This window comes from Nilaparvata lugens, chromosome 1, assembly GCF_014356525.2.
Source record: "Nilaparvata lugens isolate BPH chromosome 1, ASM1435652v1, whole genome shotgun sequence".
In the NCBI taxonomy this organism is placed as follows: domain Eukaryota; kingdom Metazoa; phylum Arthropoda; class Insecta; order Hemiptera; family Delphacidae; genus Nilaparvata; species Nilaparvata lugens.
Genome location: NC_052504.1, coordinates 69,306,623 through 69,323,398, shown reverse-complemented (window position 1 = coordinate 69,323,398; position 16,776 = coordinate 69,306,623). Strand labels below are relative to the sequence as shown.

Genomic DNA, 16,776 nt, shown 5'->3' with positions numbered 1-16,776 from the left:
GGTACCTACTATAATTTTTTGAAATTAATAAAAACACAAATTATAACAACTAGTTTCAGTGATCCACACAATCTTCAAGTTTTTATAACTAGTTGTTATAATTTGTATTTTTAATCTATTACTTTATTAATATCAAAAAGGGTACTACGATTCTATTTTATAAAAGTAAACATTATCATTTTTCACTTTAAAGTTTAATTAAATTAATTGAAAAACGAATTATAAATTAATTTCATAAGGTTTGATCTACATAATGATACGTAGGACTAAAAGAGCATCAATGTTTGATTATTAAGGATTATTATAAATGCATTTTGTAAAAATAATACAGTATGAGTACCGTATGGCCTATTATGCAATATCACATCATACAATACGGTAGGTTGTGAGCATAACAAAATACAAAAACTCGCAATACCAATTGTTACTTGTGGGATCTTGAAAATTGGAGAAAACTTCTCGATATATAAAAACAGAACTTAAAATTTTGGAAAAATACTCTTTTTTCCTACGGGTAGTTATGCGAGTAGAAAAGGGTAAGTAGAAATCAATAAGAGAAAATTCAATCATGTTTGAAGATATTTAATCAGAGGAGTCGAACAAGATGTCAAACTATCTACATATCAACTATAAATAACAAGTAATGTACAAAGAGTAAAACACAAACATATTTAATAATCAATATCCTATTGGGTATCAGTAGGTAGCCTGATATTCACATCATTTGATAATTTATACATATACAGTAGAACGTCTTTCTATAAAGTGGAAAATACAGTATTTACAGGCATCTAGTTAAAGAGATTTGAACAAATATTTGGTGGGAATGTTTCAATACATTATTTCTATACTGCACAAAGGAATTATTATTATTGAAAAACAGTATTCGAATAAATAACATGACAATCGAAAACAACATGAATTTCAAATAAAGTCAATAATTTAAAACCATATTAATAGTTTGAAAGAACAACAAACTATCAATAAAGAAATTATAAACACAAAACTCAAGTACAAGAATGAACACTACATTCAATCAACATGTGAAATCTATATAGAAGTCAAAAAAATTACAAAATCACCAATAAGTCAAAAGTGAGAAAATAATTTAAAAAGTATTTTATGTAAATTTATAAAGTCTATCGTTTATAAGATTTTTTAAAAATATTACATTATTTAATTAAAGAATAAACTTATTTACATCCGCACACTCATCTGAGCTATTCATTCATTCATTTACCCATTCATATTTGTGCTGTGGCTCCATACGCCGGAGTTTAATAATTTTTGGATTCACAATAATAGTTTTTTCTTGAAAACATATTTTTCACAACAGTCACTGAGTTCCAATAACATAAGTTATATATAAGGCACGCGCACAGATTAGAGCACTACAGTACTTACTACTTGTCATGTGGTTTGGAGTGCATTTTATTATTTGAAAAAATTATATCATTTTCAAAATGCAGCACCATCTTGATGTGGTCCATTCTTGGATGTTTCAAGGTCCCAAGCCTTTACACAATTAGGCTCAACTCACACTTACGCGACTCAGGTCGAGAAGAGACTCGACTCTAGTCGAGAGCATGTGTTTCCAAATAAATGGTGACACTCACCAGTCGATTCTAGTCTCGCCGCGACGTCAGCATTTTAAATCTCATGCTCTCGACTAGAGTCGAGTCTCTTCTCGACCTGAGTCGCGTAAGTGTGAGTTGAGCCATAGAGTTTTTGACTAGACAGGTACTGTACAGCATTTCAAATCTTTTAGTCACTGATAATTCTAGAGTCGTTGAAGATTCACTTTGGGAGTGTTTCCAGTCGATGGGCTGGCTAGAGTCTTTGCAATGAGTGACGTACGCAGCACGCGACTAGCGGAGGCCAACGAAGAGCGTCTTCGTTCACTTCTACTTGTGTCAAGAGCTAGCCGCATCATCTTATCTTGTAATGGAGTACCAACTGGCGTATCTGAAACCAAATCCAAATGTAATACATATATTGAAAACAATCCAATGATTCACTCAGTCACAAATATGGTACTACAAACAACAAGAAATGAATGAATCAACAATTGATTAATGAAATATACTTACACATAGACATACAAAATGAAACCTGTTGTGGTGTCATATGATGCCTTGCACGAAAATTGTTCTAAACGTTTAAATAATGAAAACATTCCCACCTGCGTAAATAAAGGTTCCCATAGATTCCCCCACCTATGTAATTTTTCCTATATTGTAATATATGAGTAAAATGAACAAATAATTACCTGTTTTTGACTGGGTTCCTTCTTCAAGGGTTTCATTCTGTGAATCACAACTCTTTTTGGAGATCTCCAGTTTCTTTTCTGAAAAATGAAATTCATTGGAGTAATGGGGGACATAATTTTAATTAAATAAAAAGACTAAGAATTGTCAAAAACCACAGATTTATTGATAGTTAGAAAGACCGGTTTCGGTTGTCCATCACCATTCGGTGATGTTCGGTTGTCACCATTGTCAATCTCTGATAAACTCTTGAGTTTTTGATAAAAATAATCAATCTCTGATTGAGTTTATCATAGATTGACAATGGTGTAACAACCGAAACCGGTCTTTCTAACTATCAATAAATCTGTGGTTTTTGACGATTTCTTAGTATTTTGTATTTAATATGAATAATTACCACAATATCAACTTCTCAACTACACAAAAAAGAACATAATTTTAAATAAAAATATTTTACGCAATAGTATTTTTATATAAAATGAATATATGATATAGGAGTAAACTTGGAGAAAACTCTACCTCCAAATTATGAGAACGAAAAGCCAAATTGTAACTCACATTAGTGCACACATGATAACTTGATAATCATTCAAAAATTCAAATATGTAAATATAATTTTATACAATGATGCATAATTATGTAGTGTAAATAGCATTTAGAAATTAGCATTGAATAGAATAAAAGTTGAAAATGATAGATCAATAGAAATAATCTATCTCTTTGATTAAAATGAGGCAAGATTTAGCATTAGTCCGTTTTGTTCCATATAGGCAAAAAATATTGTTTAGTGAAGGAATTCCACAACGGATATCCTGCATAGCAATAGAATAGAGAAATTATACATCAATTTGAAGAGAATTTAATGCTCTATAAGCTCATAACCCGCAGTGATTTTTTCCATCAATTTTAAAAAAGTTATGAGGGCTAAAATAACAAAAAATGGAGGCAAACTAGTTTTTTTCAAAAATGTCACACCTTCAATAGCGAATATCTCGAAAAAGTTGTGAAATGAATATTGAAGGAAATTATGTATTTAATTTTGTATAGAATAATCATGTCCATAATATGCATAGTTTTCGAGTTTAATGCGAGAGGCCAGAAAACACCTTTGAACCACCTTAGCACAGGGGGTAGGGGTGGGGACTTTTGATATGTTTACTTCCATACCACCCTTAATAGAACTTACTTTCATTGGCGCAACAGTCCGATGTGGACCTTGGCCTCCTGCACAATTCGCCTCCAATCGACTCTCCTCTCCGCCACATTCTCCCATCCTCTGACGCCCAAAACACGCAAATCGGCCCTCACATCCTCCAGCCACCTCCTCCTGGGCCTTCCTCTTCTACGGGTACCAATCATTTTACTTTTTAACAAATTATGCGGTAGCCTGTGCTCCATTCTCTGGACATGCCCAACCATCTCAACCGTTGCGCCTTTATAACTCGTACAATATCTTCTGGGTCCCATGAAATTGGCAATCTCTTCATTATTTCTAATGCGCCACCTATATTCTGTTCTGACTGGTCCCATGATACGCCTTACAATTTTTCTCTCAAAAACACGCAATGCTTGCTCTTCTCTACTAGTCAGCGTCCACGTCTCAGCACGGGAGACTGGCCACTGGTCAGATCAGTGTTTTGTATAGCCGCAGCTTAGACATGCGTGATAAGAGCTTTGACTTCATTAGTTTCATGTGGACAAAGTACGCCTTGTTTGCAGCTAAAATCCTGCTTTCCACGTCCTCTCGTACCTTGTTCTCACTATTGAGAAGCCAACTCAAGTACTTGAACTCCCTCACATTTTGAAGCCAAACTCCTCCCCCACATTCCAGATCACCAACATGTCTTCCTCTCTCTTTTGCTGACATAAGATACTTAGATTTTTCTATATTAATCTCAAGACCCAACTCCTTTCCTTCATTTTTTAGAGTTTGGAGCATGTCAACCACACCAGCTTTGCTTCTTGATATAAGCAACACATCATCTGCGTACGCATATGCTTGCTTGGACTTAGTTACAATACTGCCGCTTGTCTGCAATGCTTTAAGAATAACATCAAGTGCCAGGTTAAAGATAACTGCCGAGAGTGCATCACCCTGCCTTACGCCTCTATTCACACTAAATTCTTTACTTAACTTGTTATCTATTCTGACACAAGCTCTTGCACCTTCCATTGTGAGTAAGGCCATTTTTACCAACTTTCTTGGTAAACCACACCTGGTAAGTACTGTAGGTAACTGCTTCCTGTCTACACTGTCGAAAGCCTACCGGAAGTCAACAAATACAATGTGCAAGTCTACATTAAACTCATAGCACTTCTCCATTGTCTGCCTCATTACAAATATTTGGTCCGTTGTCCCTCTGTTGTTTCTGAACCCACACTGAACTTCACTGAGTTCTTCCTCTGCATATAACGTCACTCGCTTAAAAATAATTGTGGAGAAGATTTTATAGGCTATGTTGAGCAGTGTTATTCCCCTATAATTATTGCACATGAGTTTGTCCCCTTTCTTAAAAATAGGACAAATTATTCCTCTTTTCCATTCATCCGGCATTTCCTCACTTACCCATATTCCAGTTATCAGTTCATGACATAATCTTGTTAGTTTTTGTCCCCCACACTTATATACCTCAGCAGGTATATAATCACTTCCAGCCTTAATAGAACTACGGGGTCAAAAATTGTCTTCCAAAATTTTCTTTCTATAACCCCTCGTTGACTGGACTACTGAGGAATAGATGAATATTATTCAAAGCATAACCCTTAGTTGATTGGACTACTGAGGAACAGATAATAATATCATTCAACATTTTGATCTGGATTCTAATCGTCTCAATTTAAAGTTTCTAGTTTGGGGGTTTCTGGTCTAAAAGTTGGACTCAAATTAATGAAGTGAAACAAAAGTGGAAAGTGTACATTTTTGAACATTACATTACAAACTTATATTTCAACTTTTGTGGTGACACGTATTTATTCATTCATTAATTTTCCAAGTTTGCGAGTTTTAGTATTGTTCTAAATTATACTTACTGGCCATGAACTCCTGAAATCTGGATTTGACGACTGGTCTGGTAGCTTTAGGCTTAGCGGCTACCTTCTTTTTTGCAGCTATTTCCACAGTTTTCTTTGTCCAATTGCGCTCCTTCAAATCAGCAAGGTGATCGAATCTTTCATTCATTTTATCAACCTGGGAATCAATTTATCATATTAAACAGTGATAATAGGAAATGAAAAATAAAACAATTTGAAGAAATTAAAATTACAAATTCCATGATTTCACAGAGTGAAAGTCAGAGCACGGAAACTATTGAAAAATGGGGATTTTCGTTTAATAATAGTTACCGTACTGAAAAATGGATAACAATGAAAACTTTAATCATTTCTTATCAATATCTAGGGCACTTATGGTACTTTCTTATGGTACTAGGGCACTGAGCTCAGTGCTGTTACTTCCGGGGGTTGTAGAATCCAAAATACCTCTTTCTGATATTTTTTGATAAGTTCATTCGCATGTAACGGAGGGGTAGGCCGGCTTGTATGGTCGATGCCATTACCAGTTCAGTATCGTCTTTATTAACCGAGCGAAGTGAGGTCTAAGATTCAAGCCGACGGTTTGGCATTTCTCTTAATGTTTAAATGTTTATATGTTGCGCATTTACGGCGAAACGCGGTAATAGATTTTCATGAAATTTGACAGGTATGTTCCTTTTTTAATTGCGCGTCGACGTATATACAAGGTTTTTGGAAATTTTGCATTTCAAGGATAATATAAAAGCTAATTCTGATTTTCATAAATGTTGTTTGGATACATAGAAGTAGTCACTAACTAATTTTTCTATAAAAAGTATCATTGCTAACCACACAAGTCGTTGTAGGTTGTAGATTCACTTAAATAAATTTGTCAACATTAAAATTGTCAGGTGGTAGAGTGGACTTTGCTGTCCAAACTTCGCCAAGTTTTAAAATAAAGAAGTCATTCATTCTAAGTTGAATAACACCATTGCTTCCCATTACATAATGCTGAAAGTTTGAAGGAAATCTTAGAACAATAAAAAACAGGATTGAAAATGCAGTTGAAATGTAAGATCAGTTCTGCTTTTCAAAAACTATCAATTTTGTGTCTTTCCATACGTACAGTATAACTGTTTTATCATAGATAGCAATCACCCACCTGAATGTATATCATATCCCAGAACCCATTCAGATCTTCACTGGTGACAGGTGGTTGGGATCCTTCTTCAAATCGGTGTATCAAACGTTTGAATTGTTGGAATTTGTCACCGACAAGTAGGCGCGCTTGGCCGACCGTCGAGTCGATTTCGTCGGACACCTCTTGGGGCACGCTCTGTTTGAAGGCGGGTGTCGACCAACGGTCGCAGCACTGTAGCAGAGCATCTGTCTCTCTCTGCAGCCGGTCACTGTAAAACAGGCTTCGTCAGAAACTCATATCACAAACTCATATCAGCAATAGGTAACATCTCTAAATCGACAACAATATTCAAATCTTTTCCATATACCTATAATTTGTGTTACTTATTCATTCTCAAGTAATCCGTTTGGAAACAAAAGGCATATAAGCCCAAACTATTTCCTATACAAATTCAAAACGGGACATTGGAAAAAAGGAATGTATTATTCAAAAATTTTAAGAAATGTTCAATTTATTCAAATAATTAATTATTAACAAATTAATGAATGAACACGCGAGGGAAGTGAGCCTATTTGTTCTACATGAGTGGGAGAGCAGAGCGAGCCTGTGAATCACTTTGGTTAACTATTATAAATGAGCTACATGAAAAAACATTTCTTCTTCCAAGAACTAGGTTAAGTGGAAGACAGGACTTGCCTCTTCGTCCCAACTTCGCCACTCCATGTAAATCATCACTATTTTCTAGTTTTATTTCTCATATTCTTGTGTTACAGTGTATTACTTGTACTATAGTGATGCCAATTAATACACATTATTTGAAATTATCTGATCATTGTAATTTAACATGTATGGAGTGATTCTATTCTAACTACTCAAAATCACACTTCACTATATAAACATAATACTAAAGCACTACATTTTGCCCTGGGGACATTAACAGGGGAGTGAAGTGGTCACTATACGCGCAAGAGTCTAGCAGTAACTCCATTTAAATAACATGCAATATAACTTTATTGGTGTATGTTTTTAAGGGCTTATGTTGGAGATAGGAAGGTACAGTAGTAGCTCATAGTTTAGGTTATATTTGAAGTCTGCTCCCTGGAAGTACAAAATAATGAGTAATAACTATTGATTAATATAGAGTCCTTATGGAGATTGAGACTCTTATCTTGACCCATGAAAGCATAGCTCTTCTTCAAGGGTCATTGAAGGAAGCATCAATAATGCCGTACAGCACAATGAACATTTAACAGCTTGGAACGTTTCTCATAAAATACTGGTACTAGAATACCGGTACAGTACACAAAATAATAAAGTTTGCAAAATACTAGAAAATATACGTATATTTTTTTGTTTCCGGATTTTGAAATAACATTACTGCTTCGATCTGATGAGCGTTTTACAAGAATAAAGATTCACTCCTTTTAAACAATAAATTTCTTATTGTTATTTTTTCTTGGAATAAAATTTATATTTATTGAGGAAGATGACAGTTATTTTAAAATCCAAGCAAATGAGTAAAGCCTACTGTACTCAGGTTTCAGAATTGATGAAGTTAAAAATGTGTACTGTATTTTCATGATAATTAAAATAAACATGATCAAAGCCCAACAATATTTGCCTATTCTTAAATCTAACCCACAATTCATTAAATCGAAAAATGTATATAGTATTTATTAAAATCGTTTATTTAGTTGAGATGGCCTATTGTTATATTGGATAATGCACTCACTAGAACTCTTGTGCTCCTCTAGCTGTAGTGGATGTGTTCTCTGCACTGGCATTAGTATCGGTTTCCATAGCTATGTGCGCTTCTTCCTCAGCTTCATTTTCGTCTGCAATTCAAATAAGAACCAAATAACAATACTGTAGTTATTCATCTGCCTAGTAAGCAAAGAGACACTTTGTTGGAAGTTTTTTCCACGAGCCTTGACGTATGAAAAAATTTCTGAAGGCTACACATTATACCATCTTTTACCATCGTTGAAGAATATAAGAAGTATTACACATTGTATGTCTACTAACATTATTGAATAATGGAAAAATGATATTTTCCATTAATGAATAATGGATATACCATTGCACTGCAATGGTGCTGCAAAACTGCAGCAATGGTTTGTAATTGATTTAATTCATTAAGTATTATCAAATTACAAATTTGTATTTTTGTTGGTTTTGTATTGTAAATTGGAGTTAAACTAAAAAATGTGAAACAAAGTTATATATAATCTAGCTACATTTAGACTGTTGTATAAATTAAAATTGGAACCGATTTGGGCTTAAGTCTGTGGTACTTTTCTAGAAGTTGTGTCATTCTGAATGATTTAATAAATGATTAACTGGAATCAAAATAATAAAATAATTTACTGAAATCAGTTAAAAGAGAAGTTTTGGATTAGTGTGTTCATTTTCAATAGCCCCAAAAGTGCAATTTATGATAAATGAATAAATAAGTGTGAGTAACATCTATGGTTCAATGCTCAAATAGATGGTCATTACAAAATTATGAAGCCTATCAATCGACCTACCTTCATCTGAATCAATTTGTAGCTGTTTGATCCTGGGGGCAGGAGTTGGCACAAAATGTTGTGCAATTCTATTGGCTTCAGGTGTAATATTTTCGTCAGAGTGATCAACTTCGAATGCCACTCTGTGTCTTCTAGATCGTCTGGTCTTTGATGAATACGCAGTTTTATCACTTTTTCTCGTTACTGCAGGAGTGGGCACAACATTTTTAATGACCGTTTCGACTTCGGGTGTTCTTACTTCGTCAGTCTGTTCATTCCCTTCAAATGCCACTTTTTTGGATGGTTTGGCCTTTAAAGATGACTCGTTCACATTTTTTGTCACAACTTTCTTGATTGGCGACTTTCTCACAGCCCCTGTAAATATTCATTGAATTAGATGAGGAAGGCAGTAAGATAGCATTCCTAGTTTACTATTTTCAACATGAATATGATGAGTTGATAAAAAATATCAAAATCTGAATAAATAAAATAATTCAATTTTTCCCTTAAAGAAAATGGACGTTAGATGATCTGGTAAATCAACATGAATCTCTGTTGTATATCCATACTTTTTTACTATTAAAATTAAACTTGAATTTTAAAAACACTTTTGGAGTGAAAATGCACTTACATTGGTAGTGACGATCGTTTCGACCTGTTGTTGGTCATCATCAGACTGTAGGAATTTACTCTAATGTAAATAGAGTAAATTAAACTTATATAGTTATAAAACTTAAAAACTAAACTTATAACTCAAGTATTTAAACTTATATTCATTGGATCTGCTCAAGACTGGGAATCTACAAGCTATTCAACTAGCATTGAGATGATATTCATAGGAGAAACCATTTTGCAACACTGCTGACTTGGTTTAACAATCTGTAGTTGAAGTAGAGATTTGAGAAATTCACTATAATTTCTCAGAACCTGGGAAATCCGATTTTTGTTTTTAGTCTTCTGGCAGAGTCCAATATTTTGATATCATTTTGATTAATGGAAAATAATCTTCAATTCAGAAACTTTTTATCAATCTAGCATCTTCCCACCTTTAGCCGCGGTCATTGCTCTTGTCACACGTTTTTCAGCTGGAGCTGGGTTCCCTTTCACTGTCTTTTTATACGTTGAATTAGCATTCTGTTTGGAGGCCAACACTGCACTTGTTTCGGCCCTAAGAAAAAGACAAAACAAAAATGATATACTGAAAGAGATTGTACGATATAAAACGATCCTCATTTCAATGACATTGAGTTGATTGATTGATTACTATTTGAAAGGTATTGCTGCTAATTACAACATAATAACAACACAATTGAAGAGCAGAATGTCTTTGAAGTTTAAGCAGCTACAACTAACGCTCACACCGCATTAGAATGATATACTAGAAACACATAAATAATGTTGGATATTCGGATAAAAAAATACAGTACAGTGGCATCTGAATTATCCGTCTCTCACAATTTACAAGACCAGAGCACGGACAGAGCTTAGAAGAATGTATAGAACCATTGATAGACTTCAAAACTGGACATATTGTAGCTTGGAGACTATATTGTAAAATTTCCGAACTTATATAACCAGAGTTGAAATCATGTCCAAGATATTTCTTGACGTGGCCAAATTCAGAGACAATAAATATAAAGTTATATAATCAATATAAAAATAAATGGAACACTGTTAGTATGGCTGTGTGGGATAATCGTGCTACGATATTTACATTTCAATAGATTAGATATTATTTAAAACGAAAATTATTCATTTGGATAGATCTGTGTTATTGGTCTAGCAATGTAATACAAGGATGTATGCATACAGGCATGTGGTTTTAATCTAGTAATAAATACATTTACCACTAGTTCATTTTTCAACTACATATTACGATGACCGTTTCATGTTAGGTACTGGATATCATTGTGAAGTTATTAAATATATTTAATAGTATAGTAATTAGATGTATATACTTACTTGCTCTTTAAAGCCAATTTCCCTCTTTTTGACGGATCCATGAATGAAGGGGCGATTGGAACAGTGAGCTTTTTGACACTGTTGGCCACCTTAAACTGGAAAGTAAAATGAATACCTGTTCAGTAATTAAATCTCTAAACCGCAAATAAACTAAAAGTGAATATAACACTTGAAATTTGATCTGTTATTCAAGTACAATAATGAAAAAGGAAGATCTAATGCTGCATATTGGAGAACGTGATGTCGATATGTGACCCACGGCATATGCTCTAGTTCAAATCCCAGGATTAATGCTACGAGTATTTGAATTATGAGTAGCAAAGTATCACTTAGCAGCACCTCGCCATTTAGCAAATTGTTTTTATTGTGTTTATTTTGCATCGTTTCTGTTTTCTATGTGTTTGTGTCTGTTAAAAAATTGAATTGATTGAGATGAAGAGAATAATAATGTTGATTAAAAACCTTATGCTGGGCAGGATTTTGTCGTCCGAAGCAATAGACGCCCGTTGTGTTGGAAGTCGCGGTCACTCTGGAAGTGGTGGCCTGAGGCCTCGTCACTTGAACTTTTATTGGTTTTCTCAACTCCTTGAGAGGGGCAACAGGTTTGAACATTGGTGATCCAGCATTGTGTCTCACAATCCCCACAACGAACGGTTTCTTGACATTTTTCTGGTTCTCTCTCTTTTGCTCTTCTTTCCACTTCTTCAGTAGATCACGTCTGTTTTCTTTTCCCTTTGAGATGGTACATTGCACATCTGAAAAATTAAGTTATTTGAAATAAAAATAGAAGATAATTAGATCTTGGAGAAGTGTGAATCTTAGAGATTTCCTATCTAGTAGTAAAAATTTATGATAGTTGATACTAAATGTATCAATAATACTAATGTATATATAGATATATTCGCAATGTTTGTCGACTTCAGGCAGGCCTATGACAGCATCACAAGAGACAGGCTGTATACAATCATGTTAGACTTCAACATATAATCAAAGCTGGTGAGGCTAGTCAGAGCCACAATGGAGAATACGGTTTGCCAAGTCAGAGTGGCTGGAGAGCTGACAGAATATTTCGAAACGAAGCATGGCCTAAAGCAAGGAAATGGAATTGCACCAATGCTCTTTAACTTGGCACTAGAGCATGCTATAAGGAGGACTTCAGTGGATAGGTGTGGAACACTGATGATGAAGTCAGTCCAAATACTAGGCTATGCAGATGATATTGGCATACTTGGTAGATCTATGATGGCTGTGAAAAATGTAGCAATGGAGTTGGAGGAGGGTGCATCAGATGTTGGGCTGGAGATAAACACTGAAAAAACAAAAGTATTGCTCCAGAGTAGACAGCATCGAAATAGACTCGGACAACTCATGGAATGTGGAGGGAAGCACTATGAAGTAGTTGACAATTTCACTTACCTAGGGAGTTGCATAACGGATACTAATGAGGAACTCAAAGAAGTTCAAAAACGTATCACTGCAGCCAACCGCACATTTTTCTCCCTTATATGCATATTCAAAGCTAGGAATGTACACCGTGAATGCAAGATAAAACTATATAAAAACATTATAAGGAAAGTGGTGTTACGGAAGTGAGACATGAACAATGACAGCCAGAACAGCAGACCTGTTGAATGTATTTGAGAGAAAGATGCTGCGAAGAATATAAGGACCGGTGTGTGAGGCAGGACAGTGGCGTATCCGTACTAATGCAGAGTTAGCAACACTCTATAGAGAACCCCCACTATCGGCCCACATAAGATTGATGCGGCTCCGATGGGCAGGACATTTGCAACGGATGCCAGATATACGTGTGCCAAGGAAGGTATTCGTGGGACAGCCTGGCGGAAGGAGACCTGTTGGAAGACTAAGAGAGCGATGGGAGGATAGAGTGGCTAAGGACGCTAGGGAAATGATACGTGTGAAGAGATGGAAAGGTGCAGCAATGGATAGAGATGTCTGAAGGCAAAGTTTAATTGAGGCCAAAGCCCGATTTGGGCTGTAGCACCATTGGAGAGAGAGAGAGAGATACTAATTGTAGTACAGGCTATTCATTATTGATATATTTTAAAATAATTTATCTGATCGCATGTAAAACACCACCCCAGAGAGGAGTAATAAAAAATGCATTACAAATAAATGACTGTTACCTAACAAATCAAGAATAATCAAAATATTCAGTCTAGAATAAAAATTTAACCAACAAACTGTCTAATTTAAATTCTGTATTCCCCACTAATCGTCTCATGTTAATTAATGTTTATATGCAATAAGTAAAAGTGGATAGTAATGCCACATGAGCACTACCGATTAAAGAAATACAGAATTTTGAGGAAAACATATTCAAATTGAAAGATAAAATTTTCTACGATACCGCTAATAATATACAAGATAAAAAATGGAGTACCTAATAATTATACAGAGGCATCCAACAAATGGATACAGTACTACACATTCTTGAGAATAGACAGTGAATAAGTGGGTAACTGACAGTCCGTTTCCGACCAGCGTACGTAACGTGAGCGATGTCTTTTGAAGACATCTCCCAAGTTCAATTAATCAATCCATTTTGAAGCACCGTAGCATCGCGTCACCAATGCTGCAGTTTCCAACAAAGCCGTCGCTCCATTGATAGGCTATCTCGGGCAGTGCATGTGCTCTGAGCTAAATAAAGATACTCGACCACAGCTCAAACTGATCAAATACAAAACGAATGAAAAAAAAAATTTTTTTTGAACTGTTGCGTGTTAATACGCTGGGATACGAGTTACATCGCTTGAATACATTGCTCAAGCTTCGAAACGGCGGTCTAAAATAGCCTATAGGCTAGTCTGTATAACATAAGTTGTGACTTGGCCCTTCATATGAGGAAATGACAGCGTTGCAAATTTATGAAGAATATGATCCCCGATATTTTATTAGTGCTGAAAAAGCACTAAATGAAAGCAATGATAGCATTGCAAATTTGTGAAAAATTGAGACTTTTTAAATGTCTATAATTCAACCACATAATTTATAAAGAATATCATCCCCGATATTCCATTAGTGCTGAAAAAGCACTAAATGAAAGCAATGATAGCATTGCAAATTTGTGAAAAATTGAGACTTTTTAAATGTCTATAATTCAACCACATAATTTATAAAGAATATCATCCCCGATATTCCATTAGTGCTGAAAAAGCACTAAATGAAAGCAATGATAGCATTGCAAATTTGTGAAAAATTGAGACTTTTTAAATGTCTATAATTCAACCACATAATTTATAAAGAATATCATCCCCGATATTCCATTAGTGCTGAAAAAGCACTAAATGAAAGCAATGATAGCATTGCAAATTTGTGAAAAATTGAGACTTTTTAAATGTCTATAATTCAACCACATAATTTATAAAGAATATCATCCCCGATATTCCATTAGTGCTGAAAAAGCACTAAATGAAAGCAATGATAGCATTGCAAATTTGTGAAAAATTGAGACTTTTTAAATGTCTATAATTCAACCACATAATTTATAAAGAATATCATCCCCGATATTCCATTAGTGCTGAAAAAGCACTACACATTCTTGAGAATAGACAGTGAATAAGTGGGTAACTGACAGTCCGTTTCCGACCAGCGTACGTAACGTGAGCGATGTCTTTTGAAGACATCTCCCAAGTTCAATTAATCAATCCATTTTGAAGCCCCGTAGCATCGCGTCACCAATGCTGCAGTTTCCAACAAAGCCGTCGCTCCATTGATAGGCTATCTCGGGCAGTGCATGTGCTCTGAGCTAAATAAAGATACTCTACCACAGCTCAAACTGATCAAATACAAAACGAATGAAAAAAAAAAAAAATTTTTTTTGAACTGTTGCGTGTTAATACGCTGGGATACGAGTTACATCGCTTGAATACATTGCTCAAGCTTCGAAACGGCGGTCTAAAATAGCCTAAGTTGTGACTTGGCCCTTCATATGAGGAAATGACAGCGTTGCAAATTTATGAAGAATATGATCCCCGATATTCCATTAGTGCTGAAAAAGCACTAAATGAAAGCAATGATAGCATTGCAAATTTGTGAAAAATTGAGACTTTTTAAATGTCTATAATTCAACCACATAATTTATAAAGAATATCATCCCCGATATTCCATTAGTGCTGAAAAAGTTTCAGGATTGAAGGATTAGGGCTAAACGGAAATTCAACTTACTGGTAAAATTGAAAATATGTTTTTTCTTAGAGTTATCACTTTTCTCAGAGTTATGAGATGTCGTAATAAGTAAGAATTTTATATGCAATTATAATTTAACTGGCAGAGTCTTTCCTATCTTGGTGTCAGTTCATCCGACCTCTAGTTTTTTTCTAATTTGAATGTGTTCGTCAATGTCGAGACATTTCAAGCATTAGTCATGACATTTTCGACATAATAGTTAGGCCTACTAGTTACTTTTTTGATTCAAATGGTAGGCCTAAGTGGGTAGTGAAAGCAAAAAAGTCAATCAGAAATAATTAACTTTTTCCAACTGTCAAAATTAGCCGGAATAATGAAAGAAATCAACAAAAATGTTAGGCATGGCGTATGAACTCGTACCGTATTGACCTCCTTTATTGAATATAGCTTAATAGATATGGCATTTCAACTTTGTAAGGGTCCCAAACCTAACACTGATTCCGCGGCCCATACTCAAAAATGCAGATATTAATCACAGTGTCCCATTTCTCAGTATTGTACCATACGGTAAAAAAATACTAAAAGTTGTGTCGTTTGACCTCTGGCGGGAGAAAGCAATATTATTGTTGCCTACTCAAGATAAAACTAAACAAAGGATGGAAACTTTCCAGAATTTATAAACACAGTCATGCAAACATAAACTTAGATTCAACTAACCTTGTTCTTTATTACATTCATCGATGCAATTTCTCCTCTGGTCCAGACATTCTTTGCGTTTACTCTTTCTTCGTTCAACTAAATCACCTCTTCTAACGTCTTTGTAGTCTTGGATTTTTGGATTAAATTTATAGATATCTTTTCGTTCCATCCTGAGTTTTAACTTATAACTTGAATGAAACAATATATAAAACAATAAAACTTGCCTAAACACAAAAATAATAGGAGGGAAGAGGGAACAAATACTCAACTACCTATTCTGTGACTCAACAAAGAAAAAGAACAAACACCATCATGGATCGCGCCAACCCTAAAATTTGAAGTAAAACCGTTACGAGTTTACGAGCAGTGCTGCGGGACTGCTGCCACCTTAGGCCAGTTATAGAATAGACACGGCCCATTGTATATTCGAGGCGCAGAAGTATCACCAGCCATGAAAGCCGCCACTCGCCAAAAAAATGGTCAGTTTGTACGGACGCAACCAAAGTGGAACAGTGAAAGACAAACTGGGTCTGGGTCTATTCCTATTCTACATCCATAATTTTTTTGGCAGCACTGAACCTGTATTCCTCTTAGTTTATAGAAACATAAAAAAGGCTTAAATGTAAATAGGCCTTCTAAAAGTGTAAAACTAGCCTAAATTGGAAACAAAGCTGAGATATTTATAGGCACAGATTTTATATGCTCAGATCAGAGAAAGGGGTCAATTTGCTATCTATTATCTATTTTATAGGTTAGTAATTCTAATATTATTGATGATCATCATCCTGGCTCTACTCAACAGAAAAATTCTATCGTCCAAACCGTTGACTGCCTGACCAGTTACTCAAAGTTGATGGTTGAATATGATGAATTGAATGGAATACTATTTATTACTTATACAAACGTTAATATTACATTGAAATAGAATTATTATTCACATTAATTATGTTTTTGAAGAGTATAGATACTTTAATAAATTGAGCATTTATATACCAGCGATTCTATTATACATTAGGCCTATAGCGATCATTGCATTTATATT

The 16,776-nt window shown here is 34.8% G+C and overlaps 1 protein-coding gene across 1 annotated transcript; it reads right to left on the bottom strand.

Moving 5' to 3' along the window:
- Positions 1 to 566: 566 nt before the first annotated feature.
- On the bottom strand, positions 567 to 16,140 carry LOC111054134 (disks large-associated protein 4). Its single transcript, XM_039441407.1, has 10 exons — positions 15,753 to 16,140; positions 11,349 to 11,641; positions 10,887 to 10,981; positions 9,971 to 10,092; positions 8,946 to 9,299; positions 8,150 to 8,252; positions 6,439 to 6,685; positions 5,298 to 5,454; positions 2,270 to 2,347; positions 567 to 1,965 (listed from the first exon to the last, which is right to left on the bottom strand). Exons 1-10 carry the CDS (start codon positions 15,901 to 15,903, stop codon positions 1,781 to 1,783), a joined length of 1,785 nt encoding a protein of 594 aa, XP_039297341.1. The 5' UTR covers positions 15,904 to 16,140; the 3' UTR covers positions 567 to 1,780.
- Positions 16,141 to 16,776: the final 636 nt, after the last annotated feature.

Coding starts and splice junctions, on each gene's coding strand:
- LOC111054134 (XM_039441407.1), bottom strand. CDS start 15,903: ATGGAACGAAAAGATATCTATAAATTTAATCCAAAAATCCAAGACTAC. Junction 10,982..11,348: donor AAAATCCTGCCCAGCATAAG/GTTTTTAATCAA, acceptor TTTACTTTCCAG/TTTAAGGTGGCCAACAGTGT. Junction 8,253..8,945: donor ACAAATTGATTCAGATGAAG/GTAGGTCGATTG, acceptor TTTGAATTGCAG/ACGAAAATGAAGCTGAGGAA.